General features: G+C 50.8%; 1 protein-coding gene across 7 annotated transcripts; it reads right to left on the bottom strand.

Moving 5' to 3' along the window:
• Positions 1 to 1,691: 1,691 nt before the first annotated feature.
• Positions 1,692 to 19,378, bottom strand: HOXC4 (homeobox C4). Of its 7 annotated transcripts, none has more exons than XM_036018902.1 (4): positions 18,830 to 19,378; positions 6,574 to 6,699; positions 3,351 to 4,530; positions 1,692 to 2,858 (listed from the first exon to the last, which is right to left on the bottom strand). In XM_036018902.1, the coding sequence occupies exons 3-4, from the start codon at positions 3,787 to 3,789 to the stop codon at positions 2,503 to 2,505; spliced, it is 795 nt and encodes a 264-aa protein (XP_035874795.1). In that variant the 5' UTR covers positions 3,790 to 4,530; positions 6,574 to 6,699; positions 18,830 to 19,378; the 3' UTR covers positions 1,692 to 2,502. The 7 variants fall into 7 exon arrangements, with proteins under 7 accessions (XP_035874795.1, XP_035874794.1, XP_028388685.1 ...); XM_036018901.1 differs by having other exon boundaries at positions 6,574 to 6,723; XM_028532884.2 differs by lacking the exon at positions 18,830 to 19,378 and having other exon boundaries at positions 3,351 to 3,795; positions 4,415 to 4,530; positions 6,574 to 7,681.
• Positions 19,379 to 22,340: the final 2,962 nt, after the last annotated feature.

The following is a 22,340-nucleotide window of genomic DNA, read 5'->3' on the forward strand; positions in this document are numbered from 1 at the left end:
TAAGAAATAAGACAGTGATATTCCCCCTCTTTGCTTTCATCTCTTCCACTTTCAGGAGGAGATGGAATAAATTCCCGTGAAACCAAAGGAACAAAGTTAGGAAATGACTATGGATCTTAATTTTATTTTTTCACCCATCTCTTTCCATATTAGCTTCCTTACAGGCTTGGAAAGACACCCAAGTCCACCCCTTAGACCTTCCTTCCCTTTTCCCAAACACAGCTAGACCCCCTCTTCCTGCCCCAAAGTCAACTGCCTCAAAATGACAGCAGCTACAGTCAGACTGGGCCCCTAATTCACTTGATTACACAAAATAACTCTAGATAATCGTTGGCCCTGCTTCTTCGCACTGTAGGCAGCATGTTTTGCTGTCTCCAGGGTACCATTGAGAGAGAGAAAGTAGACCTACAGGACCAAGTGATTCCCCTCAACACACACACACACACACACACACACACACTGTCCTCCAAGAACCAGCCAGCAAGTGGTACAAGAGGAAATAAATCTAGATCACACCGAACTGACTTGCACAACTTGGTCCCCTTGTTGCCTTTCACCCCAGAATTTGGGGAGACAGGGAAGGAGTATCTCTGGCTCCCTTATATACCCCAGGTCTCTTCTCCTTCTCTCTTCTACTTCTGATAGATCTCCAACCTAAATTTTGGATAAATTACCAGAGAAGCTCACCAACTGCCTTTCCCACCTTCTCCCAACAAACAAGCAAAATTTGAGCAAGTCTTGCTTAGAGCTTGCTTAGAGTTTGGCCTTTAGGACCAGAATTATTTGGGAACCTTTGGCTTAAATGAATTGCTCAGGTAATCCAGACCAGTTTTCTTTCTTTCTTTCTTTCTTTCTTTGCCCCACAGAAATAATTTTAAAACAAAAAGTTTACAGCCAGAGAGCCTTGTTCCAGCCTTCCCTTAGCTTGCGGGGACCTGGGAGGTTGCAGGAAGAGGGGTGGTTCCTGCCTCTCCCCGTATCTTTTCTCAACACCTGGCATGTCCATGATAAAAGTTAGGGGGAAAAATAGAAGTTCTTCATTATCTCCAGCCATCAGGCTTTGAGGCCTACCAATGCAAGGGGGCCTCCCAGGCCTCTGGCCTCTACTTCACCCTTCTTTCCAAGTCTAAACAAACAGAGAAGCCATCCTGACAGGTCACTTCTCTGCTTCAGAATCACCAGCTCAAATCTTTCTTCTTTTAAGGAGAACACACATATCGAGGGGGCATCTTTCTTAATCCCTCATCCCCAAAGAGCCCTAAAAGATGAAAACTTTTCTTTCTCCTACTATCTAAACTTGCCTTCTTGTCTGCAAATTAAGCAGGCCTACTCCGCAGAGAGAAGGGAGAAAGTAGGAGAGGGAAATAGAAAGGAGCAAGAACTGTGCCTAACTATAGAAAAGTGAGGCCCCCCCCCCCAGCTCCACTGTAAGTACCCCCAGGAGAATCTGGCCTCTTTGCAGACTCAGAGAGAAGGCCAGAAGAAATCAGCCCTAATCTTCCACGTCCCCTCTTGTGAGCATCCGCTGTCCCAACCCCTTTACTGGTTCTTCTAAGGACATTGGAAAGCTAGAGTTGAGAGTTAAGATTTGTGTGTTTGCTTAGAGTAAACTTAGGCAACTATAGAGAAGGTGGGATGTTACCAGGCCAGTAAGAGGATGGGGATAAAAAAGAAACCATCAGACATTGACGTAAAACTAATTCACATCCACTGGTTTATTATTGATCACGGGGCATTTCACATCGACACTAAAATTCTTTATTGCAAGTTTTACAATAATCAAGTAAATTCAGTCCAAAAACACAATAACCATGGTGGAGGATGGGGGGAGGGATTCTACCTATAGACTGCCTCTCTGAACTGAAAGTTCATTTTTATTTTCTTTTGGCTCCTCAAACTGAACAGCTCTGAGAGGCTCTCCAGATGCATTTAGCTTTGTCTGCTGCCTTCCCCCATCTCCTCCCAGCCTCCCCCCACAACAATAATACAAAAGAACTTCATAGCTTTGTTCTCCTTAAAATGACTTCCCTCTCACTAACCTCCCCTGGTGCATTTTCAATGCAAAAGGCCTAAGGAAAGAGGAGGGGATAGGAGGAGGAGGAGAAGGAGGAGAATTGGCTTAAAAATCTCTTTCTTTTTTTCTTTTCCTCATTCCCCCTGAAATCCACCCAAACCAGACCATCACACCTTGCAATATATAATTTTTGCAGTTTTTTTTCTTAAAAAATAAATAACCCCCCAAAATGGCCTTTAAAAAAAACCCCAGCAGGTACCATGCTAAGACAACATCACATGCTTACAAGGGTCCTTAGTAGCGGGAGGAAGAGAAGGGTAGGGGGCTTGTTTGTTTATCTGTTTTGTCTGTTTGGAATTGACAAGGGATAAGGTGGGAAGAAGAGAGAAAAGAACCAAAATATATATATTAAATTCTATAAATAAGAGTCAATTTGTATGTGAGGGGAGGATGGGGGCATGGGATGGGGGCAGGGTGTGAGTTATGTTTTATAACCTGGTAATGTCCTCTGCCCGTTGCTGCTCCTGCGGCGTGGCGCTCTGGGAGTGGTCTTCAGAAGTGCCCGGGGTGGCTGCCGAGAGGGTGCTGGGCGCAGCGCCGGCCGGGGGCGCTGACCTGACTTTGGTGTTGGGGAGTCGGTGGTCCTTCTTCCATTTCATGCGACGGTTCTGGAACCAGATTTTGATCTGCCTCTCAGAGAGGCACAGCGAGTGGGCGATCTCGATCCTTCTCCTTCGGGTCAGGTAGCGATTGTAATGAAACTCTTTCTCTAATTCCAGGACTTGCTGCCGGGTGTAGGCTGTCCTCGAGCGCTTGGGTTCCCCTCCGTTATAATTGGGGTTCACTGGGGGGTTTGGAGGGGAAAAGCAAATAGTGGGGTTCAGAGGCAGCAGGCTCCCCTCCCCCCACCCTCACCCCAACCTCAGCTCTGTGGAACAGGAGGAGGGGGTGGTGGAAATAAAGTCATCAAGCTAAATGGGTTATAAAGAAGTTGAAGGAAGCTGGAGACTTTGTAGTGTAATAAGAGGGGAATCCTCATTGTAACGACACTGAATTATTTATGCGCCCTTAGAAAGCGAGCATAGTTTTCACACATACATAACAGATCGTAGCACATGGCTCGGACTGCCCAGAGTAGCTAAGCCATAAAATTTATGGGGGATGTAATTACCCATTCTCGCTCGTAAATCCAGTTCAATTGTGCTAACCCAGAGTCGCTCCTGGAGAGAGAGGGGGAAGGAGAGAAAGGAGGACGGGGGCCAGAGGGGGCCAGGGAGGGTGGGGAACGCTGGGGAAGAGGGGAGGGAGGGGGAGAGCAAAAAGCAAAGTTGCCTACCCGTGCTAACGTGGATTTTTTTCATCCATGGGTACACTATGGGTTGCTTGCTGGCGGCGCTGGAGGGATGGTCAGGGGCTGGCTGGCTGCAGGCTGGCGGGGCTGGGGACGGGGAGGCGGAGGCGCCTGAGAGAGGCGCCGGCTCGCAGAGCGGCTGTGATTTCTCAGGGTGGTGGTGGCCCGCCTGGGCCGGCCCGTGGGCTCGAGAATTGCCTGGCCCCTGGAGACTGGTGCAGCTATACTGGCGCTCAGGGTAGCTAGGACGCGGAGGCGGTGGTGGGTACAGCTCCTGGTGGTGATGCTGGAATCCCGATTCCCTGGTCCGGCCGTAATATTCCGGACTGTGTTCAGGGATGTAGCTATTTTGCGAATATTCTTCGCATGGAGGAAATTTCGGATCGATGTAGTTAGAGTCCATCAAATACGAGCTCATGATCATTAATTTCTGGAGTGGAAAATAATTTTTCTCGCTTTGTCGTTTTTCTGCTCCATAAAGCCCTCCTACTAGCTAGCGACCCTGTAAAGTTACTTTCACCATGTGACTCTGCCGGCCAATCACACGGAGCAACCCAGTCCCCGGATAAGGAACCGAATCGCTTTATTCAAAATGTATCCAATTTTTTTGTGTGTGTGTGGTGGTGGTGGTGGTGATGTGGGGTTAGCTGTCAGGGGCTAGGGTGCCCCAGTGCACACCCCACAGACTGACAGCCTTCCCCTGTAAAAGAAGATGGCAAGCCCCCAGATCCCCTCCAAAGCCTGGGCATGGAGGGGCTATCGGGAGGCTGTGATTCAGCCTTCTTGCAAAGTCTCCCCTTGGGCCTCCAATGGGCCCCTTGGGCCTCGGCTCCTTAGCTTCTCCGAAGGTCTCCATTCGTGGCGATCCTGTCTCAGTCTGTGTAGGTCACCGGGCAGCGCCCCTCTTTCTCAGGAAGAGGAAGTTGAATGAGGACTGGAGTGGAGGTTGGATGGGGAGGGGCCCAGGCTAAGCCCAGGAGGCTGAAGAACCTGGAGTGCCCCCCATCCAACGATACCAGAGTCCAGCCCCCTTCCCCACACACACTCACCCAACCCTCCGGCCATGGGGCCGCCAGGCAGGGTCCCAGCTGGACCAGGCAGGTAGAGGCAGCGGGATGCAAATGATTCTGACGTCATTTCTGGAGGTCTGGGGGTTGAGCCCCCGCTGAAGAGAGACAGGAAGTGGTTGGCAAAAGCAGAGTTCAGAAGCCTCGCCCTCCCCTGCTACCCACTGACCCTCCCTGCCCCAGCCCAGGAACAGAAGATCTCTTCCATTGCTGGTTGCTTTTTCCACTCTCCATTCCATCTGGCCTGCTGCTTTCTGACAACTGCCTCCAAGGCTGCTTCCTAAGGAGCTGGGGCAAGGAGGAGAGCGATCTGCCAGGAGTCAGTGCCCTGCGATGGTGTCCAGCCAAGGCCTTGGGAGCTCTTCCTTCTCCATTCCCACAGAGGGCAGACCTAGCTAAGAGGGAGGCCTGTGTTGGTGAGCCTGCTTCAGGCCAGGGATTGTATCCATGTAACACATGTATTTACATGTAAACACATATTCCCAAGGGCCAGCTCCAGGCTGCCTTCCAAAAGCTGAGGGGTGAGCTCACCAAGCTGAGGAGGCTGGGCACACCTCAGAGGGGGGGTGTCTCCAGTCCATTCCTGCCTCCTTCCCTCTCTCTGCCACCCACCCACAGGAATACCCTGGTGGTGGGGTGTCAGGGCCATGGAGGGGGGAGAGGGCAAGAAGGGCTGCTTTTCAACACCCCCCCCAGATAGGGGTGGCCTCGTCATGCCACCATTTCCAATTAACTGATCCCATAACTCAGAGTTGGGGGGTGGGTAGCAGAAGGGAGAGCCCAGGGAGGGAGCCGGGTCCCCTTGTTGTACTTGATAACAATTATAGTTTAAAATCATAGCTTGCCGGGGCTCGGCTATATTTTACTTGATAACAATAAAAGTGACACATAAAGTTAACTGTTTATGTTTTATTTATTAGACTAAATCTGCCAGCGGTGGTAGGAGCGCTTGCCTCGTCGCTACAGCTTTTATAGGGCTGTAAAACGTCATAAATCAGTCTCGCGGAATCGCCCGCACTCTTTGTGTCGGCGGCGGCGCAGGGCTGGCGGCCGCTGGCTGCCTGCTCCCTCCTTTCCACGAAAAGTCGTAATGTGATTTTTTTTTCCCCTCTGATTTTATTATTATGATCGCCGCCGTGATTAGTCAATCTACCTTTAATTCGCCGCCCTACGCTGCCTCCTCCCAGCCCAGCCTGGTTGACACTTGAATAAGTACCTTTTAAAACGGCATAACAACTATTTGAGGGTTTAATTAGAACATCTGCAATTAAGGGAATGAGGAGGGGAAGAGAAAAAATAAAGCCCTGGTGAGAGGGAGACTGAAGGCGGGAGATTCTCAACCTGTCTCTCACCACCTTTGGGATGCAAGAGAGGGTCCCCACTTCCAAATTAGAGCTCACCCTGAGGGCAGGAATGGGAGATGCTGGGCCACAGCTGATGCCCAAAGGGGCTGATTCTCTGCCTGGGCCCCTGCCTGCCTTCTCTCTTCCCACGCTCAGGTCCCCCCTCACCCCTGGTGCTGGGAAGTGGTCCATGGATGCCCTCTCCCCAAGAGGACAGTGCCTTGCCCCCTGCCATCAGGCAGGTGAGGGAACAGGAACTCCCAGGAGGCGTACCATCTCCTGGTGGAGATTCGAAAATTCCCACAGTTGGTTGAGAACCCCTGCTTACTCCTGTCCCGGACCCTCTTCCTGGGAGGACTGGCTGATTTGGTTGGAAGAGGAACTTGAGACATTGAGGAGGGGAAGGCTGCTGCTTGGTTGATGGTGGTTTGGAGTGTGTGAGGGTTTTGTTTTTTTGTGATTATTGGTGGTGGGGTGAGGGCAGGAAGAGGGTAAAGGGAAACCAATACTGAATACTGACTTACATAAAAAGTCTGAACCACTGCCCCAGACTGCCCAAGGGCGAGAGCCCGAGATCCGAAGCTCCAGGAATCAGGTGGGGGAGGGGTGGGGGAGGGTGGCTGAAGGAAGAGAAAACTTTCCAGCCCCGCCCCCAACCTCCCTTCCAGGCCAGCACCTGGATCAGGCTGCCCTACCCCATCAGGTTTCCTGTCTATCAGGCTGGCCCAGATAATCTTTTCTCCACCTGAGGAGGTGAGGTCTTGGCCTGAGTACCCGCCTCCCAGCCCTCACACTCACCTTCCACCTGCCCTGCCTCCACCTCAACGCTCATTTCTTCAATCTCTTCACACTCTCGGACTTGTTAAGGAGTTCTTCCCACGGCATTGCCCATCCTACACGTTTGCTCCCCAGGATTCTGAGCTCCTGCAGGTGGCTCGAGGAAACTGACTTCCGGCCAATGTATGTAAGTAGATACAGAGAGTTCAGATCCCCCCAACTAAATGACAAGTCTGTCTTCGGTTATTATGGATAACAAATATATATGCATACACACTATTAATATTTATTAATATGTTAAATGCCTCCTTTTGCAGCCACAAATATGTAGGGTTCTCGCTCCAGTTTTGCACAGCTAATTCAACATGCACATCCATAAAGTGAAGTCTAGGAGATTCCCCCAAATATGTCCATGCTCATCTACATCATTTACTAAAAAAAAACCCTCTCTTAGGGCTCCTATATCTTAATAGCAAGGAAGTCACCTATCACATGGGAAATAACAAGCCAGGCTGCACCACATGCATATATACAGACATTTTCACTTACTACCAAAGCAGAAATCAAACCCTTTCTGAAGGCTCCTGCACTTAGCATTGGCTTAATGGGGAGGGGGGCACTAAAGTGGCTCTGTGATGAAGCCTAGTATCTGGTCCTGCCTCCTTTTGTGCTTTGCCCTCCTGCCTTGCCAACCCAGGGATCTCTCCACTCCATCTCTGCCCTCCATCTCTCTCTTTCCCGATTTTACTTTTTTTTTTCTGACTGCTTTTTGCCAGCGACCAAACACTCTCCAAATGCCCCTGACCCCAGACCCCATCTCCTTTCTAAATCTCGAATCGGTTTCTCTTTCGGAAACATGTTTCAGTACAAAGCGCTTCCCTTCTGACACCGCTGAAGAAAAATATGTGTCCATTGTGTGCGAGGCCTTATTGTGCCGGGATTACCATACTGACCGTTGGATAACCCATATTCCTCCCCTCCCCAGTAACAAGCTGCTGGCCGAGAGACCTTGGCAGCTCCACAGATTCTGTGCTGCATTAAAATCCACCTCTCAGACTCCCTGAATTTTCCTAGGGAGAAAAATAAATGGGAGAACCAACGTAGGATTTGGAAGGCAAAGAGAAGGAAAATGAGAGTCATTCCTTTCCCTCTTCTCAGAAGAGCAGGGTTTTTTGTTTTGGGGGGTTGTGTGTGTGTGTGTGTGTGTGTGTATGTGGTTTTTGTTATTTTAGAGATTAAAAATTGCAACATGTCTTTTTCCTCTCCCTGAAATGAATTGACTTTTAGATGGTATGCAATCAAATAATTCATTTTATTTTTTCTCCAAGCAACTTGAAAACCCCAAACTAAAGCAAGACCTTTATCCCATTTTTTCTGTATGTGTGTGTATGTGTGTGTGTTGTCCCTTTCTAATGCCAGAAGGCTGGGTTAATGTATGCAAAAGAATATGCAAATGCTTAATTGATTTTTTCTTAAATCTCTTGTCAGTAAAAGTAATGAATTGGTCTAAAATGATTTTAATAATCCGGACGTGTCACCAGAAAACACTCAACCTTTTTTTTCTCCTGGAATCGCTTATAGTCTCAAGAAAAAAAACAATCATGGAATGTTAATTTCCCCCCTTTTAAAATATTGAAGATAAATTTCTCTTATTTGTTCGAGAACCACAGGCAGGGTCTTCTCCTGGATTTCCCCCTCCTTGCCTTGCTTTCCTTGGAATTCAATTTTCCTCAAATCTCGTTTAAAGTGGCTTTTTAAAAAGTGGCCGCATTTTAATATTGGTTAGACAGAGTGACCTGCATTTCACCTCGGGTGTTTGACTTGTTCCAATAGGTCACTGCCATGGGGTTATTGATGGGGAAACTCCATTGAAATTTGTCTCTTCGCAAATGGCCTTTAGATCTTCCAGCGAGTTCAATAACTAGTTATAATGTGGAAGGGGAAAAATGAAGGCCCTGGGCTAACGAATTTGATGTTTCATTTTTATGCTGGAGAAATTGTTAGTTAGAGGTTGGGTTCCCCAGCCCCTTCCTTGCTCATCCTGGCCTCAATGACCCCACTCCTGTCCCAGGCTGCTGGATTATAACCCCTGTAAAACTTGGGCTGGGGTGTCCCTTCCTCCCTTTGATGCAAGCTTTAATTCTTATTATGAATATGGTTGTTGTTCAAAATTCTGACTTAAGGGTTCAGGAAGCTTGCGCTACTGGAGATTTGTTACCTAAACTTTCCTGTTGAGAGGGTACGAATTTTTACTTTTAAAGGAGCCTAAATGCAGTTTTTGAAAGATTCAGGAGTTAAGGCTGGCTTTAGGGTAGTTTATGGAGGGCTCCCCAGCCTGGTGCCCTCAGAATTAAGGTGCCGTTAGGAAGCTGTGATCCCTTTGTGAGGGAGCGTGTTGATGAGGGCATCTGTCCTCATCTGTTCTTGGCCTCTGAGCTGCCAGAGACCCATGGGATCAGGTACCTAGTACCAAAGTAGTCAGAGACCAAGGAAGGTTTAGGGTAGAGGGAGAATTCCATGGAGCAGACAAGGGAATTCTGGGTCTCCTCCTCCGGGGTCAAAGACAGGATTCTTGGGGACTTGGTCTGGTAACTGCCTGCTGAACTTCATAAGAAGAGTGCACTGCAAAAGCCCAATGCCCAAAGACAGTACATTTTAGTGAATGGGAGATAGCAGAGGAAATTGTCGGGGGGGGGGCATAAAGATTTTATAAAGTTCCCTTTTTGCTGGAGTTCTCTCAAAAAGTGGGAGAGGAAAGGGCAGAGGAAGAGAAGACTGTCTTTAGTTTATTCTCCCCAATCACAGCCAAATTGGGGAATCCTTGACTTCTGCAGTGGAGCCTCTGTGAGAAAAGATTGTGTAGAGATGGTCTTTCAAGGTTGACCCAGCCATTCCAGATCATTACCATTATTAATCTCAGTAATAACAAGAACATCGTTCCCTCACAAAACAGCTGCCTATGTGCCTTATTTTCTTCTCCCAGGAACTGTTCCTTTTCTTTCCCTGCCCAAAGGGGTCCAGTTTGCTCAGCCCCAAGTTTTCCTTTTAATAAGCCCACCCACCTCCTTCCCCCCTTCCAAGCCTGGGACCACAGGTAGGAGTCAGTCCAAAGGTGAACCCGGATTTCTGGGTTGGAAGAATCAAGGCCGAGGCCAACACGTAAGTGTCTGAAACCAGGGTGCCACCTGCCTCTATCCTCTCAGACCCAGAGGCAGTGTCTCGGTGCCACCTGCGCTCTGTCACAAAACTTTCCTAGGCAGATCCGTGGCACACTGGGATAGGGGAGCGGCCCTTTAACCACACGCCAGAATCCCATAAAAATGGGAGAGTCTGAGAAGGGGCCATCTGCGACTTCAGGAACCGGCCTGGAAGAGGATGCCCAGCCTGCTCTTCCCGGCCAAGCCGGAGTCAACAGCGATCTGTTCTAGACTTGCCCGCAGCCCCTCCACGCTCGGCCCAGGCGGGCGAGTCCCTTCCCCGGATACTCGCCCGCCTCGGCCCGCACCTCGGCCACCTCCTCCGGACCCCGGGCCCCCCAGCCTCGGACCTCGCCCTCTCCCCGTTTTAATTACGTGATTGATTTCGCTTTGGCCGTATCGGGACGCCTCTGCCTTCGACCGGTTTAAATCTTTAGGCTCCCCTTTGTCTTTCCGAGTCCCTCCCGACGGGCTGTGATCTGGAGACTGCCCCTCGGCCGCCTCGCTGCGGTCCGCGGCCGCCTCGCCCTACACGCCAACGAAATGGCCTCCCCTGCGCCCGGCGCGGCCGGGCCGAGAGCGCTGTCCCGCCCGCTCGCCTCTCGGAGTTATTTCGTGACTCCATTATCCTCTGGCGGAGCCACGCTCGGTGTCGGAGTTTCCACCGCGCGCCGGGCCGGGGCGGGCTGCGCGCGGCGCCGCGTCCCTCCGCGCCCGCGAGGGTGCGCGTTGGGCGGGCCGCGCGGGGTGCGCGGGGGAGCGGCGCCGGGCCGCGGGCTCGGCGAGGAGCTCCAGCCGGGCCCGCGGGACCCGGCCCGGCGCCCGCGGCCCAGAAGCGCCCAGAAGCAAATATGGCCACAACTTTCCACCACCACGCGCGAGCGGGACCTCGGGGCTGGCCGCGGAGAGCCCCGGACCTGCACCTGGCTGCTCGGCCTGCCGTCGCCGCTCGGCCCCAGACAGAGTCCCCACGGGCACCAGCGGCCCCCCGGCCAGGAGCTCTCGCCAGGCAGCCCCCACACCGGAGGGGCTGACTGAAGGTGAGGCGAGGGAAGGGAGACGGGAGGGATTCTAATTCCCCAGGGGTAGGGATTTGAGGTGGGGAGTGGAAGGGGAAGACTTGAAATAAAAAGACAAGGAGCCCCCTCTCCCACCGTGGCTGACTTGCCCTTTCTCGCTTCCGGAAGAAAAAAACTGTATTTTTTTGCTCCCCAAACCTCTGGTGTTCCTCGTAATCTCTCATCTATTTACAACTAATAAACACTTCTCTGGTTATCTCGCACGGCCTGTCCATTCTTTGATCCTTTCCAAGGAGGTAAGCAGTGTATTACCAGTAGCAGTATTTTATATTTTTCCCCTGGGGAGAGGAGGGAGTTGGGCATGTCTTTCTCACTGGGAAAGAAGTTCAGTGAAACTTGAGTTGGTCTCAACCTTCTCCTTGGCCCCGGACCGACAACATCCCAACCTCTGCTCCCCGGGCCTCTGCTCCCTCAGCCCCCTTCCCCCGCAGCAATGTTGCTGGGTAAATAAGAGTCCGCCTGCCTGGCTATTAGGATTCTGGAGACGTTGGCATCTGTAGCAATCATTAGTCAAAGCCGCAGAAGCCAAAGGAGCCGAGGAGTTGGACAGAAAAAATCTTGGAAATGATATACAGGAGCAGCGGAGGCATCAATCCCGCCGATAAGAGCGCGGGGCTGCGGGCAGTGAGGCGGCCACTTAATTGGGCCCTGGGCACCAAGAACAATTGGGAATAGGACACCTATGGGTCAGGCAGTGACTCTGGCACCATTTGGGCATGCTACAAAAATAGTTCAGGACTTGAACGCCCCATTTCCCCAAATGCCCAGCTGGGGTGGGTGGCTGGGTGGGGAACTCTCAGGACTCCGGCAGCTTCTCCACCCTGGGAGTCAAAGGGAGCTGGGCTGAAGGACTCTTCCCTTTCTCCAGTCTCCTTCTCCTTAGTGGCTCTCTTAGGAGGTACTGCAGTTTGGGCAGCCTGGGCTGGGATTTCGGATCACAAGGTTAGCCTGATGAGACTAGACTGGGTTTTCAGGGGGCAGGTAACTCAGTTGTACTAGATTTGAAGATAGCCTTCGAGACAGCAACAGAATCACTTGCTTTAATAAGCAGAATATCCAAAAGATATTTGTTCCCTACCCCCACTCACCTAATGTCTTTATTGATCACAGAGATAGCCAGAGAGATGCAGTAAGTTTAAATCCTTCCAGAGGGAGATACATGCCCCTACACATAGATATATGCATTATGGAACCATCTCTAAACATGTGTTCAAATATTTAAGTTTCTGGAAAAACGGCAAAGACTATAAAGATTTCCAAATATTCTGCCTCAATATGTAGTTTTTTATGAGTTGGGGCCCTTGCATAAATCTAGATAAAATTTTCAAAATAGAGATTGAGCAACACACCCATAGTTCTTTCCAAGTGAGAAAAAAAACCCTCCAAATATTCATCTAGGTGTTTAGAGAGAGAGAGCTTTACCAATACATCCTAGCATATACATCCAACACTATAGAAAGATTGGTAATGTGCACGCAGGAATTCGACAGAGGACTGTTATGTTCACTGAGGATCTATAAATCTAGAGATCTATAAATCTGCATTTAAATGTGGAATAGAGAGAGATGTAAAACATACATCCTGTTATAGAGACATAGAGCAATCTATAAATACATTTTCACGTGTACAGCTACAGGATTGCTCAGCTTCCTATAAAGACATGTGTATTTGTGTGGAGTCCTAGGAACGATAGTGTTTCGCTATTGCTGATGGGTTTGGGATGTCCCAGCCCAGACTTCTCTGGGAGATAAACAAGGGTACGCTAGAGCCTGTGCTAAGGCTAAGAGGACCCAGGAACTCATATAATCTATGTCCTAATTTCCAACATGTGGGGGCATTTCTCTGGTGGTGGATAGGAGCCCTGATGTCTGGGCCTGAAAACGTCCTGGTGTACGGAGCCTGGACTGAGATGGAGGTAGAGAGCTCCTTATTTCTTTTCCGTTCAGCTCCTTAGCCTCAGGCTCAGGGGACACCCATGGGAAATTGGGGTGTTTTTAGGAGGGGAAGGCTCATTAGCATTACAAAATAGAATTGTTCAGGCAAATTATGATTTTGTTTGAAGAGGGCTTGGTTAGAGAGAGATGTGAGAAGGCTGTGAGCTTCCACACACACCCCTGTACCCATCTTAATCACATAAAACCAGTCACTGGACTACGGAGTTTCTTCTCTTCACCTGGTGCTAGATGGAGTCTTCTATATGCCTCACTCCCACCCCCTCTATTCATGATTCCACCTTGTCAAGAAGGGGTTGGGGGCACAGGAAAGAGGTCACAGGGAGATAGCAACCCAGAAGACAGCTGAGCCCCCCCCACCCCCGCCCAGGAGTTAAGGTATCTACCACCAGGCTCAGAAGCTGATTGCCTTGGACGTTGGTTCCTATTTAATTGAGGGATTGGAGGGACCAAGGTCTGTGTGGGCAAAAGAAAATGAAGGGTTGCTCAATTGATTTTTAAATCTGGAACTTTGATGGGGGGAAAATTGCCAATGGGCTCTTTTCTTATTGGAGGTAGAAGATTTTGGGAGCCCTGGATTTCCTTTATTTTTCTTCTCCATTTACTGGGGAAGGGGAGGTATAGAGGGGCCCCGGGTGGGCTTGGGGAAGTGCAATCCAATCTAGTTGGCCAGATTGGGGGAGAGTGATTTACAAAGCAAAACCTCAGATGCTACTTCCTGAGAAGTCACCAGATCAAAACAGCCTCCTCTAGGCTTTTATGACCCAGTCTCTACTCCCAACAGGAAAAGCACCCTCAATAAAACGTTGGCCCCCACCCCACCCCCATCCTCTATCCAGAGGAGGGGGAGAGGCACAATCTAAAATGAGGGACCTAACTGATTACTCACTTCACATACAAACACACACAGTTTTCTAGCCAGACAGTATTTACTTACTAGACAAGATTTTTCTCCACTGAGCAAATAATCAGCTGTGAGAGATTTGGAATTTGAGCTCGGAACAGAGAATAAAGGGGTATTTAATCAGGTGAGGGTCTGGCCTCATAGTCCCTTATTGCCTTCCAACTCCCCAACAGGCCAGCAGGACATTAAAGGTCACCAAGAGCTTGGCTGCCACCATCTGTGGAGGCTGCTCCAGGTTTTGGTTTTCCAGAGAGGAGGAAAGGAGGAAACAGAACAGTTGCCCAGAGCCTGAGGGCAGGGGTGGGGAGGGCAGGACAAATGGTCTCCAGGCTGGGTAGATGGGAACAATGGTGCAGAACAAGGACTGGGGAATTGATTCAAAACTGGTTTACTGTGTGCAGCCTGGTCTTCAGCCCTCTTTCACACTGGGCACATACATACACTTCTGTGTGTTTAGCATTTGGGTGTGGTGTTTGGGGCCAGGGGTTGGAAGGAGTAGGGAATCTTTCTAGAGCAGAACCCAGCCTACTCTACCTCTCTGAGAGCTGTGGTGTGTGCGGTACTGATGGATCCCAGGACACTGAGCTGACACATTCCACCCACTTCATATAGAGGTACAGATCACAGTAGAACTTTCTCTGCACTTGTGTCAGGTATGAAGTAGCCTCCTCCCTCCACTGGCTCCCCAGCATGCCAGGAGCCTTCTATTCAACCTCTCATTCTGGCTTCTAAGACCTGTCCATCAGAGGCTGAACAAAGGTGTTGGACTACCTAGTGCAACTTTCCCAAGTCCAAAATTTTATCCCCCATTCCCATACACAGGGATTTCTCCTGGGTGTCTCTGTTCTCTTTTGCCCTTCAGTGAGCCTTAGGAATGGGAGAGGGAGATGGATTCCAGGGTTCTGTAGGACTCAATGACCAAGAAAAAGATCTCTATCACCCCAGTTCCTCAGTGCAAACTTCTTAGCTCCTGGGGCCCATTCAAAGCCTGTGAAGGAGATGTTATCAGAACAGACACACCGTTCTGGATTGCAAGGACCCATTAAAAGAGGATGCAGTTGTCTTGGCCCTGTAGCAGCCTAGTTTCTTCGTTAAATTGAACCTCTAACCAAAAGACCCTTAGCTTAGGGTCCTGACTCTCTCCTTTCTCCACCTAAAAGGGTTCCAAACTCTCCAGGCCCACCAAGGGAGGAGGAGGCTCAGAGTGGTCTTCTCAGCAAAAGAAAATACTAAACTGAAGCCCAGGATGATGATGTTTCAGGTCAGAAATTCAGCCCAAAGCAACCACACACAGAGAGGGAGAGTCAAAGAGACAGATAAAGTTTGCATGGATATTAGAAGGGTTGAAGAGATGAAAATTTCTCTTCCCAGTACCTGTTTAGACAACCAATGCCCCCTATATTTCTTTAACCAGCTTCACAGAATATGGAAACTTACAGTGTGAAAAATCCATACTGGCCCTGGCTGGTGTGGCTCTATAGATTGAGTGCTGGCCTGTGGCAAACCAAAGGGTTACTGGTTGGATTCCCAGTCAGGGCACATACCTGGGTTGTAGGCCAGGTCCCCTGTGGGGGGCATGTGAGAAGCAACCACACATTGATGTTTCTCCCCCTCTCCTTCTCTCTCCCTTCTCTTTCCAGAAATAATAAATAAATAAAATCTTTAAAAAGAAAAAGAAAAGAAAAATCCACACTGGTGGTGAGGATTTGTCTCAGACAAGGCTACCACACCATCTACCAGGGAAAAAGAAGTGTCTGTGCTTTCATTCTAACTCATGCAAGAGTCAGTGGAGCAGGGTGGTCGAAAGTGATGTGGGAAGTGGGGGCTCAATGGTTTTTGAGAAGAGCTGCCCTCCCTCTGGCTTCTCATTCTAATCCTTCCCACCTGTGGCAAAGTCCCCAGATCAGCCCTACCCAGAAGACAAACAAACAGGAGGGTGCTGACAAAGCCTAGCTCAAACTGGGCTACCCCCGTCACTCCTGCAGGTTTGATGTCCCCAGTGGAGGGCTTAGAGGTTCTGGCAGCATAGCCCATCGGAACTTCTGCCCCTCAGATGAAGGAGGACAGGAGATCAGGGGGGAAAGGGAGGGGAGGAGAACACAACCAGAAAATTAACCCTGGAACAAAGCCCTGGAGAGGGGAGCAGTGAAGGGAGGAATACCTGTCTGGACCCACGAGTGGGTTGGCTCAGGGCTCAGCCCAAAACTTTCAGGAAACACAAACTCTTCTGTCAACATGCCACTCTCTGTGTCATCAGATGCTCTTGTCAGAAATAGTTTCTCCACCTATTGCTTGTTCTGATCTGACCTATGTAAACATAAACACTGAAATCCACGCCTTCAGTGGGCTGTGTCCTTTAATAGCTATTGTCCAGGACACAGAATCACTATGTAGATAAAGCTAATGGCTGCTGGGACATTTCCAGAAAGAGAAATCAAGAGATCTCTTCTAATCATCTCACCTATCCTCAAGAATATCAGAAGAGAATGAAAACTTGTACAAGGTGAGTGTATAGGGAATAATCACAGTTAGAATTTGAATTCAGGGCTTGAGTTCTGCCCAGAGAATTGGGCCAAAATGGGAGTAATCCAGAGGACACCCTCACAACTTCAGATCCCTGTACAATTTAGACTGACCTCGAGGTACAACTTTGTTATAACTAGAAGACACAAGCCAAAGACTCTCCACAGCTAGTTCAGAGACAGAGGAAGGGGACTAGAATATTTTCAGTATCTCTCATCCCTGGGGCATCTGAGATAGGGCTGATCCAGGAGCTATAGGGAGTGGTAGGGAAGGAGCAGAGACAGAGACCCAAGTACTTTGGGGCTGATTGGTTGGGGGGGACCATGTGATCCTGCTTAGAGCATTTCTGATTGGTTGCTTGACCCTTGTAGGGTTAAAGACCTAGGAACAAAATTGAAAGCTTTCCGGGTTGGCTGGAGCACTTGGGCACCTGATTGACTGCTCATCCCCCCTCTCCAGAAGTGCCCCCCCCTTAATGTGAGCGGGGAGAGAGAGGGTGGGAAAACCAAGAATCTCAGGCCCCATTTGTATTCGTCCTACTTCCATTTGTATTTGTCCTACAAAACAGAAAAAAAAATGGCTGAGATAAATATTTGAGAGGAGGGACAATCCATACTGGGTCGGGAAGAGAGGGTGATATTTTTGAGCCTAAGAAACAGAAAAGGGGACACGGAAGTATTGACCCCCAAAGATGCTCTGTAAATCTGTAAATCAGAAAAACACGCACACATCGCTCTACACTCCAGAGAAAGGGAATGGGACTGAGGATTGCCCAGGAGTCGGTGGAGGGGAGGGGGGAGGCTGAGAGTCTTGCCTAGGTATGGGTCTTTGCCCCAACTAAATTCCTGGTTAAAGACTGTTAGACTCACTACCTAAAAGTCCTGGGGAGGCCAGAAAGAGGGAAGACTTGTAGAACAATGGCAATTCCCATCTCCCTACTGCGTGGATGGAAAGTTTTCAGAAATCTTCAAAAGCACGGACTGGTGGAGAGGGGAGAGTCCAGGAGGGCTGGTAATGAGGAAAGGAAAACCTGAAAGGTAACTTTCCAAACGGCCTGCTAAGAAGAATCCTCTGGGATCCTAACGCTTCCCTGGGGATAAAGGAGTGGGGAGGAGGGTGCGGAGGCGGATTCCTTTCAAGTTACTGAGGCAGAGAGGAAAGGCGCAGGAAAAGTTCTCTAGTCAGGCGCTGCGCTCCTCACGCAGGCGGCAGACTACTAGGTCAGGGCTGGGGCTCCAGCTCAGACGCCGGTGTCTTTGGGTCTCTCTCCTTCCACCCTCCCAGAGTCTGCCTGGACTCTCTGTTTGTGCTTGATCCCTACTTCTTCCTCAGTCTGTGGGCAGCAGAGGCACCGGCTAACAGCATCCTCTCCCGGTCCTAAATGCATCTCTCCACAAAGCAGGTGCCCAGATTCCCTTGCGCTTCAAAACAGTTCCCCCTACTCTGGGAAGGCACAGACCTGGCTGGGCCCTTCTGCCCCACTCCTCCTCCCTGAGTTGCCCTCCATGGGACCAGCTTCCACCCTGCTTCCTGCTTTGAAGTCCATAGCGATTCCAGTGGGCCCCTTCAAGGAGCCTGAGTTCACACATTGTTGCTTTCCTTACTTAGCTACAGGTGAGGCACCAGGACGGGTACCGCACTCATGGGTGTGGAGGACATGTGCCTTCCAGGTCTGCACCTATGCTGCTCCTTCCTAGAAACCTGAAGGGAGCCCAAGGCTGAGACTGGCCCCAGGGTGCCATGCCTTTATTGCCCCCCCACCACCACCACCATTGTTCCATCCCCAGAACCCACTCTCAGGGCTGGAGGGCTTTCCTGGCCAGCCTAATAAAGACAGTTGCCTCCATTCCCTCACCTGCTTACACTCTACTCACAGCAGTAACTTCCAGGCCTCCTGGGCCTAGATTTGCCTTAGGCAAGGACTAGGGATGCCAGGAAAGACCCCAACAGTTAGCGGGAGTAGGAGGCACACCTGCTCCAGACAGACTAGAACCCCAGACCACTAAGGTTGAGACAGCTGTCCACCCAGGTCTGGTAGTAAGGAAGGAAAGGATGAGTTGGGCCCCCTGGGGTTCAGCTGGCCACCTTTAAGATGCTTCTTCCATTTCAGCTGGCAGCCTTTGGGCTTGGAAGTCCCAAATCTCTACTTCCCCTGTCTCCTTTCCCAGCTGCCCACACTGTTTGGACTCTGGGTGACTGGCAAAGGGTGGAACTGGCCCTTCCCTGGACCAGAGAACCCCTAGGCATCTTGCATTTGTGCCTAGAGCTACACACTCCTCCAAACACCAAACACCCATGTGTCTGCCGCTGTCTTTCTTCCCAACTGAGGAGGGAGAGGGGGTCAGGGAGACCTGGCAAAGCTCTAGAGAACCTAGGCCTCTCTTAACCCCAGTTGACTCACAGCTGGAGGGAATGCGGGGCAGGAAGGAAAGCTCTGGGCTGGAGAAACAAGCTCCCCCATCCTCCTACCTTCCAGCGGCTTCTTCTCTTCTCCCACCCCAACCTGACGATGCCGAGGGAGGCCTTCTTCTCCTTCTCTTAATGAGTGGGAACTGCCTTCTCTCACGAAAGGGAAAGATTAGGTAAACGGGAGAAAGGGTCAGAGAGAGAAAATTAACTTACAGCGATCGCCTGGGATTCATTTCGAAGATGTAACCTCTCTCACCATCATCCCCAGCGCCGTAATCCCCTCTAACTGCCAGGCCCTCTGTCCTAGCATTAAACCTCACCAGCAGCTGCGTGGCTGGACAGTTAAGATTATATATGATGTAAATATATTGTGGGTTTGTCAGCTCTCCCTACACCATAAAACTTGGTTTAATGACATCACGTGGTCCCCCAAGAGCCACTCACGGGCTTGCCTTCGGGCCATTCACATAAATAACCTCCAAAAGTTTCAAACTCCTAAATTCACATAGAAGCCATGGGTATTTCTCTAATGCTCAGTTACACTAAAAAGCCCTTGTGCTGCTCCTGTGCCCCACCCCCACCCCCACCCCTGCAGGGTGGGGATGGGGTGAGGGTGGATCCTTATTTATTTACTTACTTATTTCCATAAGGACCTGTCGCCTTCGAGGTCATGTTGATATTTTTTTTCCTCCTATTTTTTTTTCCTCCTCTCTCCTCTAATTGTTCAGAGTGGGCCGTGTCCCGCTCTTCCCACTCCCCCGGGAAGGTAAGTCATGCTTCTTCCCCTTCTTTCTTGCTGCCTGAGGGGGTTGGTTTCAGGGCAAAGTGAAGAGGTAGGCTTCTCGGTCTCTGTTTGGGACCCAGAAGCCCCTCCACTAACTCCCCCAGAGTAATGCTAAACCCTCGTACTTGGTGATTGTTACAGGGTTTAGCATTGTTGCTGGCTGGTGGGGAAACCCCCTCAGACTCCACAGTAGAAGCCTCTGCTCAGGGAGAAAGCAAGGGTCTGGGCTGTGCCCACTCCCAGTGCAGGGTTGTGATCACTCATGCTGCTGAATCAGATGTTGGGGCCTGGGCACAGACCTGCAGACTGTGACAGGAGGGGGAAACAGGCAGGCATGGCTGCCTGCATCCACCTAAACCTGCCCAACTTAAGCCAGTCCTCCAGTTTCTCCAGCGAAAGAGCGGCTCACACCCTGTGGGAAGGAGGCAGTCAGTGTACCGCCTGGTGCCCCCTGCACAGCGGGGCTGCGAAACATTTCCCCCACCACTGGCAAAGCCCTCGGTTTCCCCCCCAAGGGGCAGTGCGTCTCCTGGGGAGGAAGTGCAGGGCCTAGGCAGCCAGAGAGGCTGAAGCAGGTGATGGTGGGCGCCAGGGCCTCTTTCTTAGTTAACTGTTACCCACTGGAGACGCCAGTGCTTCTCCATGCTTCACCGCCCGCCCAATAGTTTTACTCAGCATGGAGAAAAAATTAAAATAACTCCCTAAAGAAAATTACACATTTTATTTGAGGGAGGGAGAGAGAGAGGGAGAGAGATGAGTTGGTGCTGTGCTGTCTGCTGTGTGCTAGTGGAGGAGAGACATTTTGGGAGCCCCTATCTGTTCTGAGTGAGTGCAGTGTGGAGAAGTGTGTAGCAATGGGTGCAGTTCAATAAACATTTAGTGAGACCTCCTACGTGCTAGCATGGGGTGAGGAAAGGCTCTTGGGTCTTTTAAAAAATGACAGGTGGCTTAGGCAATAGGATACAGAGAAGCCAGTCCTTATAATAAATCCACAGAGCATCAGCATTAATAATCATAAATATTCCCCTTACCCCTCCCCAGAGCTTCTCTGCTCCCTTTCTCTCTTGGCTGCTGGAGCAGCCTTCTAGCCCAGCTTCTGAACCTCCCCTTCCTGCACCCTCCCCAGTGTGGGGGGCCTAGGCTTGGCTCCAGGAAATCACCCTGTTGTGGGAGGTGGGAGAGGAAATGCAGTGAAGTTTTATGGACCCTTCCCACATTTGTTTCTCCTGTAAAGTACTTCCTCCCCCATCCCATTCCAAGATCCTGGAGCAGAGCAGAGCATGGGCCTAAGTCAGCCTCAGGCACCACCTGAATGGTTTTCCCCTTCCCTTTCACCCACCCTCCCCCGACACAAAATCCCAGAGACTGAGATAAATGATGGCAAAAGATGCAGCCCAGGAATTGGTCTATGTAGTTCCTTTCCCAGCTAGTTGTCCTGCAGGGCCCTAGGCCCTAGAAGGTGGGGGGCAGTCTCAAGATTCCTGCCAGGCAGATACACCCTGAAGATGGCCCTCCCTACTCACCCTCTGCCACTATCTGAGAAAGCTGAGACACACCTCCTCCACTTCCCTAGCACCATTTACCAAGCAGCACCAACTTTCTGAGGATTCTTCTGAGACCAAATGGGACCCTAGGCTGAGGGTTCAGCCCTCTCTCTATTGACCGTCAAGACCCCTCAGGGACCCTTAGCCCTGAGAGAGAACTTCAGAGACCCAGAAGGTCTGAGTCTGAGTATCGCGGAGCCACCAGTCCCTGCAGATTCCTTCTGGCATGCAGTGAGGGCCGCTATCGGTCTAGAGGCCTCAGATCCACCCAGCCAAAGTGCGAATGGAGTGCCTTGGACAACCAGAGCATGGGACAGGCCAGTGCAGGAGCCTGGGTGTCCTCCCCCACCTCCAGAGGCTCTTCTTGGAGCCAGGGATCAGGGCAGGAGCTCAGTCTCACCTCCCTTGACCCGATACCCCAAGAAGCTCCTAAAAATTCCTTTAAAAGATTGGCTTAAAAGGCTGCGGGCCTCCCCTACACCTCACAATCCATTTAGACACTTTTGCCCAATACATGCCCCAAACAGAGGAGCCGCTGCACCTTTAGTACTGTTCTCTCATTGTCTTTATTTGATATGACAAAATATAGTTTCAGGAAAGACCTGGAATCAATAAATAGTCGTACAACAGCAATGGGACAGGAGGGCACAGAAAGTCATGGCAGGGACTACTGGCAGCCAGGAGCCTCTAGGATGGCTCGTGGGGGTCCTGTGGCAGGAAACCGCAACAGTTGAGCTAGCTAGCGGCCTGCGGCCAGGGCCTGAGAGGGCATGCAGAGGGCGCAGGCGGGAGAGGTTTCCCGGCTTTGGGGTTGGGGGAGAAGGTTTGGAGAGCATAGGGCAACCAAAGGGGCCCTAGGCGGGCTTCAGTCATCTCCCCTTTTTATTATGCAAATCATTAAAAATGAACAACTTGAGTTTAGTCGCTACAAGAAAGCACCCCGAGTCTGGTGAGTCTGGCGCCAGACTCCCCCAGGCATAACCACTCTCTCTCGCCAGCCCGCGGCAGTCTGGCTAGCCTAAACCGGGAACAAAGGAGAGGGCGAAGCTGGAGGGTTGGGGCGCCTGGCCTGCGGCAACCGCAGGGCCCACCTTAACTCAGGCGGGTCAGGCTGGGGCTGGAAGCCTGAGAGGCAGCCCAGGCCGGGTATAGTCAGTGCCAGCCCTTAAGCCACAGCCCTGGGAACCCATGTTCGTCCTGGGGCCCCAGGGCTGAGCAGAACTGAGAGGAGTCAGGACAGCCGGGCAGCCCGGTGGGAGCCTGGGGTCGGTGGGGATGTGGAATGCCAAGGGAAAGAGCTTTTGTCTATGAGGCCCGGGGCGCCGGTGCTCCAGCCACCGTCCTTGCCCCAAAATATAGAGAGAGGAAAACGGAAAAGGAAAGGAGAAGGGAGCGA

This window comes from Phyllostomus discolor, chromosome 2 (genome assembly GCF_004126475.2).
Source record: "Phyllostomus discolor isolate MPI-MPIP mPhyDis1 chromosome 2, mPhyDis1.pri.v3, whole genome shotgun sequence".
NCBI lineage: Eukaryota > Metazoa > Chordata > Mammalia > Chiroptera > Phyllostomidae > Phyllostomus > Phyllostomus discolor.